The following is a 15,925-nucleotide window of genomic DNA, read 5'->3' as shown; positions in this document are numbered from 1 at the left end:
TATCGGAACGACGAGGCGCAAGCTCGGGTCAGTCACACAGCCATGTCAGGTCGAACCGGTTGACTGTGGGGCCCTGCATGTTCCCCCTTTCACACCAACGCGGTTCCAGGGCCGGTTCGGAGCTTGGCCCTGATAAGCACCGGTTTTTCCTGTTCACGCCGCAGCGGAGTAAGAACCGGTTGTTGGGAAAACCAGTTCTTATTCTTACCCAGCTCGAAAAAAGTGTCAATCGAGACTAGGCAAGAACCGCATACGTCACGCTTACGTCGGAGGGGGAGAGATTAACCTGAACTAACAGTTAATGGAGAGTACGGCAAATAAAAGTTGTAACAAGCAGTAGCGCTGAGCAAAGTGACTAGAACGCAACCACACACTTTATAAAGTCAGGCAACACTAACCAGGCTTCGTGTGATTCTGTTTATTTGTGCCTTACTTTGACCATCCGTTCGCTGTCATTGATCTTTGTGGAGGGGGCAGACGTTTTGTTTTGTATTATAGCAGCTATCGGATGGAATCAACACATGGGCTGCACAGGTTGCCATGTCCGACTATCACAAGTAGAATTATAATGAAAAATATGCTGGTAAAATGTGCCTGTATTAAACGGCTTAGGCCATGCCACAAGTTAAAGCAACAAGTAGCCTAGTCCAGTGGTTCTCAACTGGTCAGGCATCGGGAACCACATGTTTAACCACTCAAATCTATTCCACAGAAAATCGTGCTGTAATATACACTTCTACTTCAAGTGAAGTACAGTGCATATATCCCTTATATCCCTTCACAGAACTCAAGAATGCTTTTAAATAAGGTTTAATGAGATGATGGAATCAAAGCTGAACTGTATAACATAATAAGGAACACGTGCTGAAAACCCACCCAGAAGGGGGGTCCGGGGGGATTCACCCCCCGGAGATTTTTTTAAATACTAACATATAAACTACACATTCTCGTACACTCTGAGAAGAAAATAAATACATCCATTACTACCCGACATATTAATAATATTTAATGCCATTGTTTGTTTCTCACTTTGTTCTGAAGCTGAACTCGCTGCTCCACACAGAGAGAAGAGCAAAGAGGAGAGAGTCTGTGTGAATGACTTTAAATTGTGGGTAGGGGAGATAGCCCCCATTGTTCTGTGACCCGTCAATCATCAAACCGGGGGTCATATTTCATCATGTGTTCATTTGTATCTGAAGTTGTACCCATGGATGTATAAAGAATAGTTCTACCGTAGTTATTCTCCGTGGGGACTTCCGGCAACAATCTTGATTCTGATTGGCCAGAAGACTCAAAAAAACATCAGCAAAGATGTTTTATTGAGAAGATGATCACTACGTGACAGAAGTTTTCGAAACCGTTTATGGTCTCCGGTACTTCCAGTCCAACGCACAGCGTTAGAAAATTACAAGCGTTACAAAACTTTTTTTTTCTTCTGTGGATATTTTTTTTCTTCTGTGGATATTTTATACAAGTGGAAATGTATGCACACAAGCTCAGATTTTTTTTCTGCAAGTGCTCACATCAGGTTTTACAAGCTCTCACATTTTGCACCATGTCTACCTTCATAGAGATGGTGCAGAAGGTAAAGTTCCAGAATCTGTAAAAAGGATTTAACTGCAAGGTCACATTGTTTTATTTTCAGTACGAGAAAACATTAGTCTTTTTGGTCTCTTTACATAATGTGTTGCCAGTCTATTAGTCAAAGCCTTTTAATACCGCCATCAAGGTCTGTAAAGGTTTCAACATGACAACAAATGGGAAGTTTATTTTAAAGAAATAAACATTGTTGTTTACCAGGTATTACCTTAAGCCCGCGTCACACTGTCACGAAATTGACACCCGATGGACACACGATAAAGGAAATGTTCAAATTCGGCTCTGATCATAACAACATCGGGCCATTCGTGAGGGCATCTTAAGCCATCGTATGACCGCCGGTGGAGTTTCTCAGGCTCCGGCAGCAACTTCGTGAGCGGTGGCAAAATGTCGGCAAGCCAAAGAATTGCCGAAAGACCTTGCGAAGGTTAATTTGCGTGTTGAATTCGTGTCCATGTTGCCCTTCATAAGGCCATGGTGAGGGCATCTTGTCAAATCGTGTCATCTTCGTGTGATCATCGGTGATATCGGGCATTTTTCGCCTCACGAAGACAATACGAAGGAAACAAGAAGCTGCCCGATTGTCTTAGGAAGGCAACACGACTACATGAAGCCCTCGCAATGCCGTCGTGTAGCCATCGTATCAGAGTACAATTTGTGGGTAGGTATCATACTTGCTTCGGCCGTTGACCAAGTTCGGGGCCATCTTCGTGCACAATTGCATATTCGTGTGTCCATCTGGTGTCAATTTCGGGAAAGTGTGACGCCAGCCTTATAGTTTACTTGTCTGCTAATTTGTGTGGGCTGATGTCATTGAGATTTGTGTCAATTAAAGTTACTTTTAGTTTCGTTTCTATACAACGTCTTGCAAGCTCTCATGTTTTTTTTAGGTGAAACACACAGCACCGGTACCTGAGACACTCCTCACTGACAAACAATACCTGTCTGAGATTCTTGTGTCTTCTGTGGAAAACTGCAGGCTGTTACACTGTACATGTCTCCTAGATCATCTGAATTGATCTTTGGGTAAAATAATGTTGTATTACTGTAAGTGTTAAATGTGGGGAAACTGGAATAGTTTGTGCCGCAGGAGCTCAGTCTGATGGATTGGCCTTGGGAACTGAGCGGTGGCTGCTTCAGGTCTTGATCAGACAGAGGGGGACAGGAAGCTGGAGAGAGGCCAGTTTGTTTCCTTGCCACTGCCGATGTGTCTTTGAGCAAGGAAGCAAACCTCCATCCCATTGCACCCCCTAAGCTCTGACACCTCTACATACACTGAACAAAAATATAAACGCAACACTTTTGTTTTTGCTCCCATTTTTCATGAGATGAACTCAAAGATCTAAAACATTTTCTATATACACAAAATAACCATTTATCTCAAATATTGTTCACAAATCTGAAAAAATGTGTGATAGTGAGGACTTCTCCTTTGCCGAGATAATCCATCCCACCTCACAGGTGTGGCATATCAAGATGCTGATTAGACAGCATGATTATTGCACAGGGGTGCCTTAGGCTGGCCACAATAAAAGGCCACTCTGAAACGTGCATGTTTGCTTTATTGGGGGGGTCCGAAAACCAGTCAGTATCTGGTGTGAGGGGTAGGGTAATGTTGTGAATCGAGTGGTCCATGGTGGTGGTGGGGTTATGGTATGGGCAGGCGTATGTTATGGACGACGAACACAGGCCACTCAATTCACAACATTACCCTACCCCTCACACCAGATACTGACTGGTTTTCGGACCCCCCCAATAAAGCAAAACTGCACGTTTCATAGTGGCCTTTTATTGTGGCCAGCCTAAGGCACCCCTGTGCAATAATCATGCTGTCTAATCAGCATCTTGATAAGCCACACCTGTGAGGTGGGATGGATTATCTCGGCAAAGGAGAAGTGCTCACTATCACACATTTTTTAAGATTTGTGAACAATATTTGAGATAAATGGTTATTTTGTGTTTATAGAAATGTTTTAGATCTTTGAGTTCATCTCATGAAAAATGGGAGCAAAAACAAAAGTGTTGCGTTTATATTTTTGTTCAGTGTAGATGCATATGGCATTTCAAGCCTATTGTGTGATGTGAAGTCAATAACACCAGATTGAAAATGTACTTTCCCCTCGAGATGAATAAAGGTTGATTTTGGTAAACAGCAGGGGGTCAGTGCGAGGAACTAGGTTATCCCTCAGAGTTGCCTTGAAATATGGAAGGAACTATACTTGTAGAAGATAAATATCTTGTCAAGATCCTCCATGCTGCTGGTGAAAAGGCCACCACGAGGACCTGGCTCAAGAGTGCAGAAAGTGCACAGTGGCTGAACATTAAAGGGGAGAGTCTAAACATGGGGAAACTCACAGAATGGTGTAGGTACATATCCACAGGAGGTATACTAACTGTACTGTTTGAATATAATGTAGACTGTCCCCATTCAGGCACTGTGCTCTTTAAAAGGAAATGAATGATGAACTGTCAGTAATTATTCACTGTAAAGAAAGCAAGAAAAGGAAGTATTACAAAAATAACACCAGGAGGCGTCCACTCAGCAGTTGGTCCTTTATTATAAAACAGTAACAGAAAGATATGAGGCCACATCAGAGACTCCTCTTGTTGAATACAGGACAGCTCCATATTTGTAAAAGCTGTCCTTATAAATGACATGTATGTTCCACGTGTAGCCTATGATGTCTGCGGAGGCTGTGACTACAAACACGGGTTTACACAGCCGGAGCTCACACACATCAGGAACCATGCGGTATGAAGCGGCTCAGTCCCATATCTCTGACGCATCCTTTACCTTTCTTTCATGACAAGGACACGAGGGAAGATGGGAAAGGGACCGTTGTACTTCACTTGTTGTGATGGAGACAGATGCAGCCAGCTATCATGACAGAGGGAGACTCTTTGAACAGACCAGCAGTGGAGCATCCTTTCAAGCTAACACATCCTTTACATGCAATCCATGGAGAGGGGGGTTATTAAGAGGGTTTACAGCAGCATGTGTGTGTTGTGGGCTCGGACATGCAGCCCCCCCAACACCACGTGCTGTCAGAGTCACACAGATATCCAGCTGACGTTATATTTGGCAGAGCACTTCTCAGAGACTTCTGTACAGATGTTATGAAGAAATGAAGAGAGTGCCCCCCCGCTGCTGAACCCTCTGTAAAGACGGGCGTATATTTCAAAACAAGACACTCATTTTCAGTGCAGGCAGGCTTTGGCATTAAACATGGGCTGTGTTCCATCTGTCAGAGGAGGCCCTGGTGATGGAGGTGTGGTGGAGGGGTCCAGTCTGCTGGGTAATGTAGTCCATGGTGGGTTCAGCCTGCCCCGGTCCTCCCACAATCCTCTCTGGCTCTGCGCTGTTCTCAAACGTGAGGAGGGGGGGCATCTGGGACCTCCAACACACTGACTGCAGGTCGGTCACAGTGGGGCAGAAAAATAACTGTTACAAACTGCAGAGATGGAGAAAGTATGTGACTAAGTACAATTACAATACCATCAAACTACAGTGTAAAATACTCTGTTACAAGTAAAAGTTCTACATTCAAAATTGTACTAATATGCAAAACAGTCAATTTAAGCAAGATATATTTTTAATGATTGTATAAAAAATATTGTATTTTTGTGTTCATCTCCTCAATGTGGCACTTGGTAAGGCTGGGGTTTATTTGAATGACTTTATACACTATAGCTTAACTTATAATATTATGTGTGTGGATTTTTATATTAATAACCTTATAATCGCAAAACCTTAAATCTGCAAAGTAACTTGTAACTAAATGTGTAAAATAAATGTTGTAGAGTAAAACATTTGCCGAGAAAATGTAATAAAGTAAAAGTATCAAATAGGATAATGTTGATTACCCAAGAAAAGTACAAGTGCTTCATTGTTTGACTTAACCCTCAAGAGTCCCTGGGGCCATTTTTCAGCCATTCGGGTTTTGATGCTCATGCTTCTTTTGGCTGTGTTGAATGAATATTGCTCAAACTTGCCAGAGGATATTCTTTTTTAGTTGTATTTTGAATTATCGTCTCAGTTTTTTAAATTAGCCTTTAGCGGCAAAAGATGCCCCAATGAAAACCATTGAAAATGCTTTTTTTGACCCCACATTTATCTTATCATAAACTCTTGATTTCCTTTATGTTAAGATTTCATTTTGGACTTCTAGCTTTCAATTTTTTTTTTTTACATTTTTCTACAAGATGGCGATAATTTTAACCCTTTGAAGCCTGCAGCAAAATGTCACACTTTTTACTGTTATCTGCAAGGGTCACTGGCTACTGAAATGATATGTGTGTGTCGCTTTTGATGTTGGATAATGGTATGTGTGTGCGTGTTTGTGTTTGTGTTTTGTGTGTGTCCTACTTCAAAATACTTTTCTCTTAGAAGGCCACACTGTGTAATAATCTAATTCAATAATAAAAACAATGAGTTGTAAGAACCACAACAAAATTGGACTTTGTGTTGGTTCTCGCTCAGGTTGTTGTTGTTGTTGTTGTTCAGCCATGGTTTTAAGCAATGAAGCTTAGCGCAAGTTCAAGCAGGAAGACTACGGTTACGTACTGTAACCCAGCTTCTGTGAGTATAGGCGCAGCTCTCTAAGGCTATCGCTATTGGGTAAACCCCACTGCACGTGTGCAGCACTGACAGACTTAATCCACGCCCACCTACGACGTGGGCCCCACCTCCGGCCTCACTTCCGTATAAATAGGAAGTAGGCCCTACAATCCGATCCCACAGCTTTTCTTCAGCTATTCGCGGCACCAGTGGGGCCCGAACCTTAGAGGGCTGCGCCTATACTCATAGAAGTTGGGTTACATTACGTAACCCTAGTCCTATTTCGTATATGGCTTCGCCCTCTAAGGCTATCGCTATTGGGTTAAGGGCGAAGCAGGATGTAGTCCACGCCCCACTGGGTCCTGCCCGGCACTAGAAGCACAAAACACACCTACTCAGTTAATAACCCATGTCCATTTCGCCGTGCGTAAATGGAGCATCACGTTCCCAGGGAATATAGCATTAAAAAATAAATATTCTCCATCAGGGAACGAAGGTAGGCTTACTCGGGCTACCTGTCGTTTAAAAAGTAGAGTTTTTTTAAGTCTTACTTGTTAAAAACGATCAAGAGAGGGGAGCAACGGCCGCGTTCTACATGCCGACAGGCAGGAGAGAGGCCTGCAATTTGGAAAACCCCCGATATTCCTCAATCTGGCAGACTATTCAGTCCTGAGTGTGTCAGAGAGGAATGGGAGACATCCCTCAAATAAAAACGAATAAACGAACAGGGTGAAGACCAAGATGCAGCAGTGCAAATGTCTTCCACTGTCATTCCTCCGAACAATGCCGTAGAAGTTGATATTCTCCTGGTGCTGTGCGCTTTAATGTTTTCCGGGGGATCCAACCCCGAGGAAACATACGCCTGTGACACCGCCTCACCCAGCCGGTGTGACAGGCGCTGTGCAGACAGAGGCCTACAGAGCGCTCTCTGAAATGCACAAACAGACGCTGGGATTTGCGTAACGCAGCCGTGCGTGTAACATAGCATGCCAGCGCGCGCACGGGACAGAGGAGATGAGATGTGGCTTCCTCCTCTGATGTGTGAGGAGGAGGAAAGAAGCCCTCCAAAGTTATCACTCTCGATCTGAACGAGCTTGTGATCACCTTCGGCATAAACGCCAGGTTCGGGCGTAACACAGCTGAGCTGCCGTCTCCTTGGATCTGGAGACATGACGGAGCCACAGAGAGAGCAGACTCTCACTCACCCTTTTAGCTGACGTCAGAGCCAGGAGCAGAGCTACCTTGGCTGACAGAAACTTCAGGGGAACTTGATCCAGCGGTTCAAAAGGAGCTTTACTTAGTGCGCACAGCACTACAGCCAAATCCCATTGAGGCGCTGAGTTGAATTCCATTCCCAGATACATGATGATCTGGGATGGAAGAGGACAGCTCTTCTCCCAATTGATTATGAAACCCAGGCTTGACAGGTGAGATACGAGCTGTACCGTCTGTAAAGCAGCTTCCTCTCTGGAGCGAGCCAGCAACAGCAGGTCGTCCAGATAAAATAACACTCTCATCCCTCCTCTGCGTAGCGGCTCCAGCGCCGTCTCCACACACTTTGAAAAAGTGCGTGGAGCCAGAGAATATCTGAACGGCAGTCGATTGAACTGGTACGATATTCCCTGGAATGAAAAACGCAGGAATTTCCTGTGTTTTGGGATGATGGTTATGTGGAAGTAAGCATCCTTCAGGTCTATAGAGGTGCACCAATCTCCCTGGTGAACACACTCCATTACCATTTGATTGTCAGCATGTGAAACGGTCTTTTCCGTATCACTCTGTTGAATGCTGACAGATCGAGGATGGGTCTCATCCCCCCGGCCTTTTTCGGGATAAGAAAATAACGGGAGTAAAACCCCCGATTTTCTTCCCCCTGAGGAACCCTGGAAATCGCACTTTTTACCAGGAGTTCCTGCAGCTCCGTCTGGAGCGCCAGGCACTGTTCTTGGGATGACAGAAGTGTTTCCTGAATCCCATTGAACTGCGGGGGTAGAGAGTACCCTCTGCTGATCCGCCTGCTCATCCATCCGTCCATTAAACATACTCTGAGCATCGCTCTGAGAGCGGGCATACCTGTTTTTGTTGTGCTGTGGTAGTCATGGTGACTAGCCATGCCAGAGCCCTTGCCGCCGTTGCTCGTGACGCAACCCAAGGGGGGCCCCACCCTAAAGGGCTGTGAAGGGGTCTCCACACGCTGCATCACACCCCGACTCTCATCCTGTCTCTGTTTATGAGAAGGCTCATAAACAGGACCCTGAGGCGGGTTTATGCTCCAACTTGTGGAGGTGTGTGCAGTGTTTTTCACCTCCTGCGTAACAGCCGTGCTAGGCTTAATACGACTGTGTGTAGGCACAACTGAGACAGAGGAAAAATCGCGCTGCTTGTTACCCGTAAGGATAGAAGCGGCCGATTTAAATGTCAAGCCCTGCTGTCTTATAACCGACTGGTTAATACCGCAGGCTTATACAGCGAGCCTAGCTGTTTGCTAACCGTTCGATTAGAAACAGCTGGCTCCACCAGCGAGTCCCTCTGTCTATTAACCGACCGGTTAACAGCAGATGGATTATGCAACAAGCTTTTTAATCAATAGATTAATAGCAACCGGCCTGACTAGTGTGGGGGATACGTGAGACACAGGTGCTACAGACACACTGTTGAGATTTGAATCATTTTTATTGACCAATCTCTCTTCCCACTAACCCAAAGAGTCATCTTCGGTTCTGCTTCCTCGGAGGTTCTCTCGGAGGGGCAGACCAGGAGCGGGGGTTCTTCCTTCCCCTCCGACTCGCCGCCTGCAGATCCTGTCTCTGCGGCGGAGGAGCGGAGACCTGGGACGGAGCCCCTGCCGCTGCCGAAGGGCGGTGCTGACGCCGTTGCTGCTCTCGCCGCCCGCTCTGCCCCCGTTGAGACTGTAGCGGGGGCTGCGGATGCTGTCGTTGCTGACGCTGCTGTCGCTGCGGACGTTTGTCCTGTAGCCAGCTAGCATGACGCCTTATGTCGTCTGCTTGCTCTGAAGCAGACTTCATACCTTCCACCATGGCATGGAACTGTGGTCCAAATAGTCCGTCCGGACTAATTGGAGCCTCCAGAAGATCTTTTCCTGCACCCTCCGGTATATTCCCCTGCTGTAGCCAGAGATACCGGTGGACCTGTGTCGCCCATGCCGCAATCCGCGCCTGCGACTGCTGCGCACAGGGTGAGTGCAGTACTGGCCGCCTTGCCTATCTCCTCAGCCTCCCCTGAGGACATAGTTTTAGACTGCTCCGACATTTCCACCATGGAGTTTGTCAGCAACGCTATGTTATTTGCCGCCGCTGACGCCTGGAAAGCACACTGGTGCATCCGGTCCGTCTGTTTGGCGACAAACCTGTCTTTGGTGGCAGCCAGCATGGGTTGCCGTCCGGAAACCGAGCTGGCCTGCCTAGCCCCAAAGAATGCCGTGAGGTTCGGCTCTAGCGGAGGCACGGTCGGGAAACCCACGTCCGTGAGTCCCTCCACTCTCGTGAGAGGCACGTATGTCCCTATCGGAGACCTCATGGCTCCAGGGTCCGCTGCCGCCCCCTCCTGGTACTTCCTTATGGCCGGGAAGCGTGGCCAGACCGGGTCCCTCCTGACCCTGTGTACCCGGGAGAACACCCCGGACATATCATCCGGCGGCGAGCTCTCCTGAGCTAGGGGAACGGGGAGATTTCTCCAGGCGGCCGCCTTGGATATGATCTCTGGCAGTTCCAGGAGAATCCCGCCAATCGACGGCAATGCCGTGTTGGCGGAGATAGGGATCGCGGGATCATACACCGGACCTACACCGGTTTCCCTATCTGTCTCCTCCGTCCGGAGGGGAGAGATAATGGGGGAATCACCCGTTGATCCCTGTATGGAGGGGACGTAGTCGTCCGACTCGTGCCCTCCACTCTGATCCAGAAAATCAATGGCTTTGTCCCCGGAGTACTCCTCCCGGACGTGCCAATCGTCCTCGGCAGCTGCAGCAGCGAGAGCGTCCGCTCTCTGCTGTCTGAGGGCCAGCGGGAGACGGGCACAATGCGAGCATGCTACCCCGGGAATGAGAGCAGCGTTCGCATGCTCTATTCCCAGGCAGGACTCACACTGTGAGTGCCTGTCAAAGCTCATGATGTAGCCCGACCCGCACACGAGGCAATCCCTGACACAGCCTTGACTTTCCTGTCCAGTCTCCATGTTAGAAAAACAAAGCTTTTTAGGAGGAATCTTTTTTTTCAGAGGTAGCTCTCAAAAGAACCGTTTTTGCCTGTCAATGCTTCTGCAACGGAGTGCTGAAGAAAAGTAGGAGCGGATTGTAGGGCCTACTTCCTATTTATACGGAAGTGAGCCCGGAGGTGGGGCCCACGTCGTAGGTGGGTGTGGAATAAGTCTGTCAGTGCTGCACACGTGCAGTGGGGATTACCCAATAGCAATAGCCTTAGAGGGCGAAGCCTTATACGAAATAGAACCAAGCTCTCCATTCATACACTTCTTCACCCTCTCCTCCCTCATTAGGTGATCGGGGCGTCACTCCCCAGCTAACCAATCACTCCTCTCTCCATTCTCACAAGCCTATCGTTGCACCCGCTAATCCCTTTAAATCTGCTCTTCCCTCTCGTCAGCTGTCATTCCAGGTGACAATACGCAGCAGCAGGGCTTCGTCCCAGCTCCAGGCATTACTCATCAGTTCCGCAGTCTCGAGGATTAAGCTACAGGCGGCGTTCCCCAGTCGGCTAGCGGGTCCAGACGGCCGCCCCGCAAACCCGGACGCGGGAGGAGAGGACAAGGATATCGGGCTCCACGGAAGTTCCTCCGGCTAATGGAAATGGCTACTTCACGCAAACAATTGACGCATGCCTTCAGTCTCTCGAGAGGGTTTCACTGGCATCAGGGCCGCCCAATGCGGCGCTCCCGGCCTTCACGCGGACCGGGCCCTCATCGCAGGCGAAGCCTCACCATCTCTGGCTGCAACCACAGGCAGGCAGGGCTTAGGCTACATCCCACTGAAGCTACTTCTCCTCCCGGCTCAGTAGCCAGTACTGGACACTCAGTGCGTCATAGGCGGCTAGCAGGTCCGTTGCACAGCCAGGCTCTCGCCTCTTCCCCTGCGCCTCGCCTCTAAACAGGCGTCAGGGTAGCGCTGGCAAGAGGCAGTTTGCAACAAATTCACGAGATGTTCGTCGTATGCATCGCTGCCTTTAGTTCAGGGTAAGGTCAGTTCCAGGCAGTGTCGGGTGTAACGTGTTCCAGTATGGAGTTTCAGTAACGTATTACTTTGCCGTACGAAGTAACGTAACGCATTACTAATGCAGTTCGGGTACCCGTTACAATGCTCAGTAAGTAACGCAGTTTCAAGCTTCAGCACAGTCACGCACGCGGCCCATCCGTGGGTCTGGGGGGTTTCTTTCAGGGAGAAAGAGAAGTTCATGTAAGATGATAGAAGACAGTCTGATCACCCAATCAAGCACATCAGCATCTATGTCTCACCGTGGCGTAATTAAACTGCTAATTAAGCTAGTCCTATATCATGGGTCACGTTTCAGCATTTAGCTAAGCGTACATCATCTTATGCTGCGCATATTGCACTCATTTATATTTGGTTTCATGCTCACATTACGATAAGCCAGGTTATGATATTCATGCTCACTGTACTCAAGCTAACAGCTGCATTACATTGTCTACATCTCCCTCTTCGCCCGGACATCGGCTCGTGCCGGTAATCCAAGATCTCTCCAGTTTACATGGTAACATGCATATAACTGGTGGTGGTGTCTTAATAGCGTTTCAGGGCTTCGTCCAGGATAGGCGCAGCAACCCTGCCGCAATCAAGGTATCTGTTGCTCATCCCTACAACAACTCGGACGGCGGTCCTCCTCTGCCGTCACATCCTACATTCGCCCGGACATCAGCGCCGTGCGGCCATCCAAAGATCTCTCTAACCTGGTATTTATGCATTCTAGTGGTAGTGTTCATCTGTGTAATGTTTAACCCTGCATCGCAGGTCATCGACCATCGTGTCGCCAATGTTTAGTGGTAGTGTTCACGTAAGCCCAGCACTGATGCTGGCCGTCGACCTCCGGGTCAGCATCTCATGATGTACAGTAAACCCGGCAGCGATTCCGGCCGATTGTTTAATCCACATGTTAATCTCTCATTTCCTCCATAGATCACCGCAGTCAGCCCACACGGTAAGGAACTCATTACAGCTCAGTGTGTCATACTTCACTTCTTTGGGGGTTTCTTCGGAGCGGTTCTTCCCCTCCTGAATGGTAATCCTGCAAACCGGGGCCTAATCGCCAAACACCATTCCATTCTCCTGTCTCAATTCTGGCAATCATTATTTCATTCATATGACGTGTCCCAATAATAAATATATATATATTATGGAACGCAAAGCAGAGCAGGGGGCTAGTACACCCTCCTGAGGGTCCGGTTGTGGATGTCATGCGAGCAAAACATGGTGAAAACAATCAGTCTAAATGAACAATCGGGACGGAAATGTTCGGATTTCCAAAGGGAGGTTCTGTGAATAAATAAAAAATCAAGGACCGAAATAATTGAACTATTCATATGTTAGACTGCACTGTAACTTTTATCTTTCAATGTTTATTTTATTAGCTTTCTTTTAAATGACTGTTTTTAAATGCCTTTATCTGAATGTCTTTCATTTTTGTAAAGCACCTTGAATTGCCTGGTGCTGAAAGGGGCTCTATAAATAAACTTGCCTTGCAGCATATTGTGTCCATGACAAACCTGCATGGAGACGGTCAACTGCAGAGTGGCGAGATATGGACACAGAGGAACTGCAGGCGTACGTGGGGCTGCTCATTTTGGCCGGTGTTTACAGGTCAAAAAATGAATCGACCCTCAGCCTCTGGAGTGAGAAATCGGGACGGAGCATTTTCCGAGCCACGATGTCCCACAAGAGGTTTCACCAGATCAGCCAAACACTGCAGTTCGACGACAAGCTATCCCGACCGCGGCGCCGTGATGACAAGCTGGCTGCCTTCCGCAAAGTCTGGGATATGTGGACGCACCGCCTGCCGATGCTGTTCAGCCCATTCAGCGACGTCTGCGTGGATGAACAGCTCGTCCCATTCAGGGGCAGGTGCAGCTTCAAGCAGTGCATGCCAAAGAAGCCGTCAAATACGGGATAAACATTTTGGCAAACTGTGATGTAAAATCATCCTCCGCCTGGAGACTGCAGGTGTGTACAGGCAAAGCAGCTGGCAGTCGTCCTGAAGTCAACCAGGGGATGAGGGTGGTCCTGGAGATGACAGAGGCGCTCCAGGGACACATCATTAGCTGTGAAAAATTGTTCACGTCCTTCGCACTGGCTGAGGAGCTGCTCAGGAGAAAACTGGCCCTGGTTCAATCATTGACCAATCTAGGGACCTAATAATAAGAACAATCAAATATTCATTGAAATGTATTTTTTGAAAATTATTCTAGTTTTTTGTTCTTTTCAATAAAAAAACTGTGGAGTTTTTGTCAACAAACTGGCATTTAAAGGGTTAAAATTCCCAAAATATAATAATAATATAATTTCATATGTGCATGTCAGGCTGGAGTAGTAGTAATATATCACATTTTTATAGCAGTTTTTGTGAAGGTGGCATTTTATGGCCTTTAAGGGACTCTTAAGGGTTAAGTACAGAACTTGAGTAAATATACTTAGTTACACCACCAACAAACTGTAACAATCATTTAGTCCCTTTGATGACAGAGGAACAGAGGAACTGAACAGCCCCGTCAGGAACACATGAAAAGACACAGATCTTCTCAGAGCAACATGTACGCAACGTGTTTCTTTAGGCTAAACATTTATTTATTTATTATTCATTTACCAAAATTAGTTTTACGATTAACACTTAATAATAAAAAAAGATCAAAACCTTTTTCTCATAGCTCCCACATTTTTTTTGATGAAAGATTTAAAATATTGTAATACAGAGATGTTAAGTAAGTGAAATCAATAATAGAAAACCTGCTTGCTTTTACTGCCTTATCTGTGTTTGACATTATGGGATGTTATGGGCCTAAAGCAGGTTTCCTAACTGACAGACAGGTGTAACTGCCTCACCATGATATGTTACATGATACCACCATTACGCACAGGGTACCCCTTGAGCGGCAGTTTTCAACAGGCAGGGCGTCCCATAGACCTTCATAGACCTCCCATAGCATTGATAATAGACGCCATGAGAACGCTCCCCGCTGCATCGAAATTCAACGAGCGCATTCCGTTCTCAGCTGAAGCATAATGCGAGACGTCATTGCAACACATTATGCTCTTTATATATAGTTTATAAAAAATGACAAAATTGTCATTTTCATACTCTGTGATAGGCCTCGGTGACAGTTAGGCAAAAATAATAGGCTTATAGGCATGTGAAGTTGAGATGATGCATGCCTAGGCTACGTAATATAGCCAGAAATTGTTCTACAATTGTGTCAGGTACATTGTCAGAATAAGTGAGAAATGGATGTAACTTCTGTTAGACAGCTATCATGCTGAATAAATATTTACTGGGAATGTATGCAAAAATGTATGGCACAGATCGGGCAGGGGGACGGATCGGGTCTGTTTTCGGCGCGCACGTGTGACGTCATCTATGCGACGATCGATGATCACACATCGCGATTTCCAGCAGGTAAGAAGCACCACAAACATGTGACAGAAATCAAGAAAATCATTCAATGTTCAGCAAAGCAGCCTTATGTCGGCCCAATAAGTCATTGTTGGAACATTTGCAAGTGCAGGGTAGTCGTCTTTTTTGCACTTGACCACCTCCAGAGCTTAATAAATAAACAACAGAGGTCCCATCCGGACGGAGTTCATATTGTTGCTGGAGACTTCAATCATGCATGTCTAAAAAATGTGCTTCCCAAATGTGTACAATATGTACGATGTACCACCAGAGGAAAGAACACACTGGACCGGGTGTATTCTAACCTGAAGCATGCTTGCAGAGCGGTCCCACTCCCCCATTTAGGACTATCTGACCACCTCTCACTGCTTCTCATCCCAGCTTACACCCCCCTCAGAAGTAACACCAAGCCGGTGGTCAAATATATCAGAACCTGGCCCGAGGGGGCACTCTCACAACTGCAAGACTGCTTCGAACACACAGCATGGGACATATTTGAACAGACAGACTTGGAGGAACACACAGAGGCTGTCTTATCCGACATCAAGTTCTGCACAGACACTGTAACTGTGGAAAAACGCTTTCGGGTCTATCCTAACCAAAAACCATGGATGACAAGAGCGGTGCGGTCTCTCCTGAGTTCCCGTGACACAGCCTTCACGTCGGGGGACACAGCCCAGTACAGCTTGGCAAGGGCGAATCTGAGGAGAGGCATCAAGGCTGCAAAGGAGGACTACAAGGGAAAAGTGGAGGAGAATCTCGCTCATAACAACACACGGTGTGTTTGGCAGGGCCTTCAACAGCTAACCAACTATAAGGGCAAAACATCTGGCACTACCAGAGCTGACGCCCACCTTTCCATCCTGGAAAAGCCGCAGGACCCGATGGAGTACTCGTAAAAGTACTCAAAGCTTGTGCTGACCAGCTTTCAGGGGTCCTGACCAGGATATTCAACCTGTCCCCGTCACAAGCTTGCATTCCATCCTGTCTGAAAACGGCTACCATCATTCCTGTCCCCAAAAAGACACCAGTCAGAGAGCTCAACGACTACAGGCCCATTGCCCTAACATCGGCGGTGATGAAATGTTTCGAAAGACTGATAGCCGACTACATCAAAGCC

General features: G+C 47.1%; 1 protein-coding gene across 1 annotated transcript in view; it reads right to left on the bottom strand.

Annotated features, from left to right (window-relative positions):
* Window positions 1–4,146: 4,146 nt before the first annotated feature.
* LOC117451042 (syntaxin-binding protein 4) overlaps window positions 4,147–15,925 on the bottom strand; it is a 197,426-nt gene continuing 185,647 nt past the window's right edge. Inside the window, exon 20 of the mRNA XM_034089121.1 lies at window positions 4,147–5,008. Within this exon, the coding sequence (XP_033945012.1) occupies window positions 4,965–5,008 (44 nt within the window). The 3' untranslated portion in view covers window positions 4,147–4,964. The remainder of the gene's footprint in view (window positions 5,009–15,925) is intronic.

Source organism: Pseudochaenichthys georgianus, chromosome 8, assembly GCF_902827115.2.
Source record: "Pseudochaenichthys georgianus chromosome 8, fPseGeo1.2, whole genome shotgun sequence".
NCBI lineage: Eukaryota > Metazoa > Chordata > Actinopteri > Perciformes > Channichthyidae > Pseudochaenichthys > Pseudochaenichthys georgianus.
Note: the sequence above shows the minus strand (reverse complement) of the source record. Positions and strands in the feature narration are given on the sequence as shown.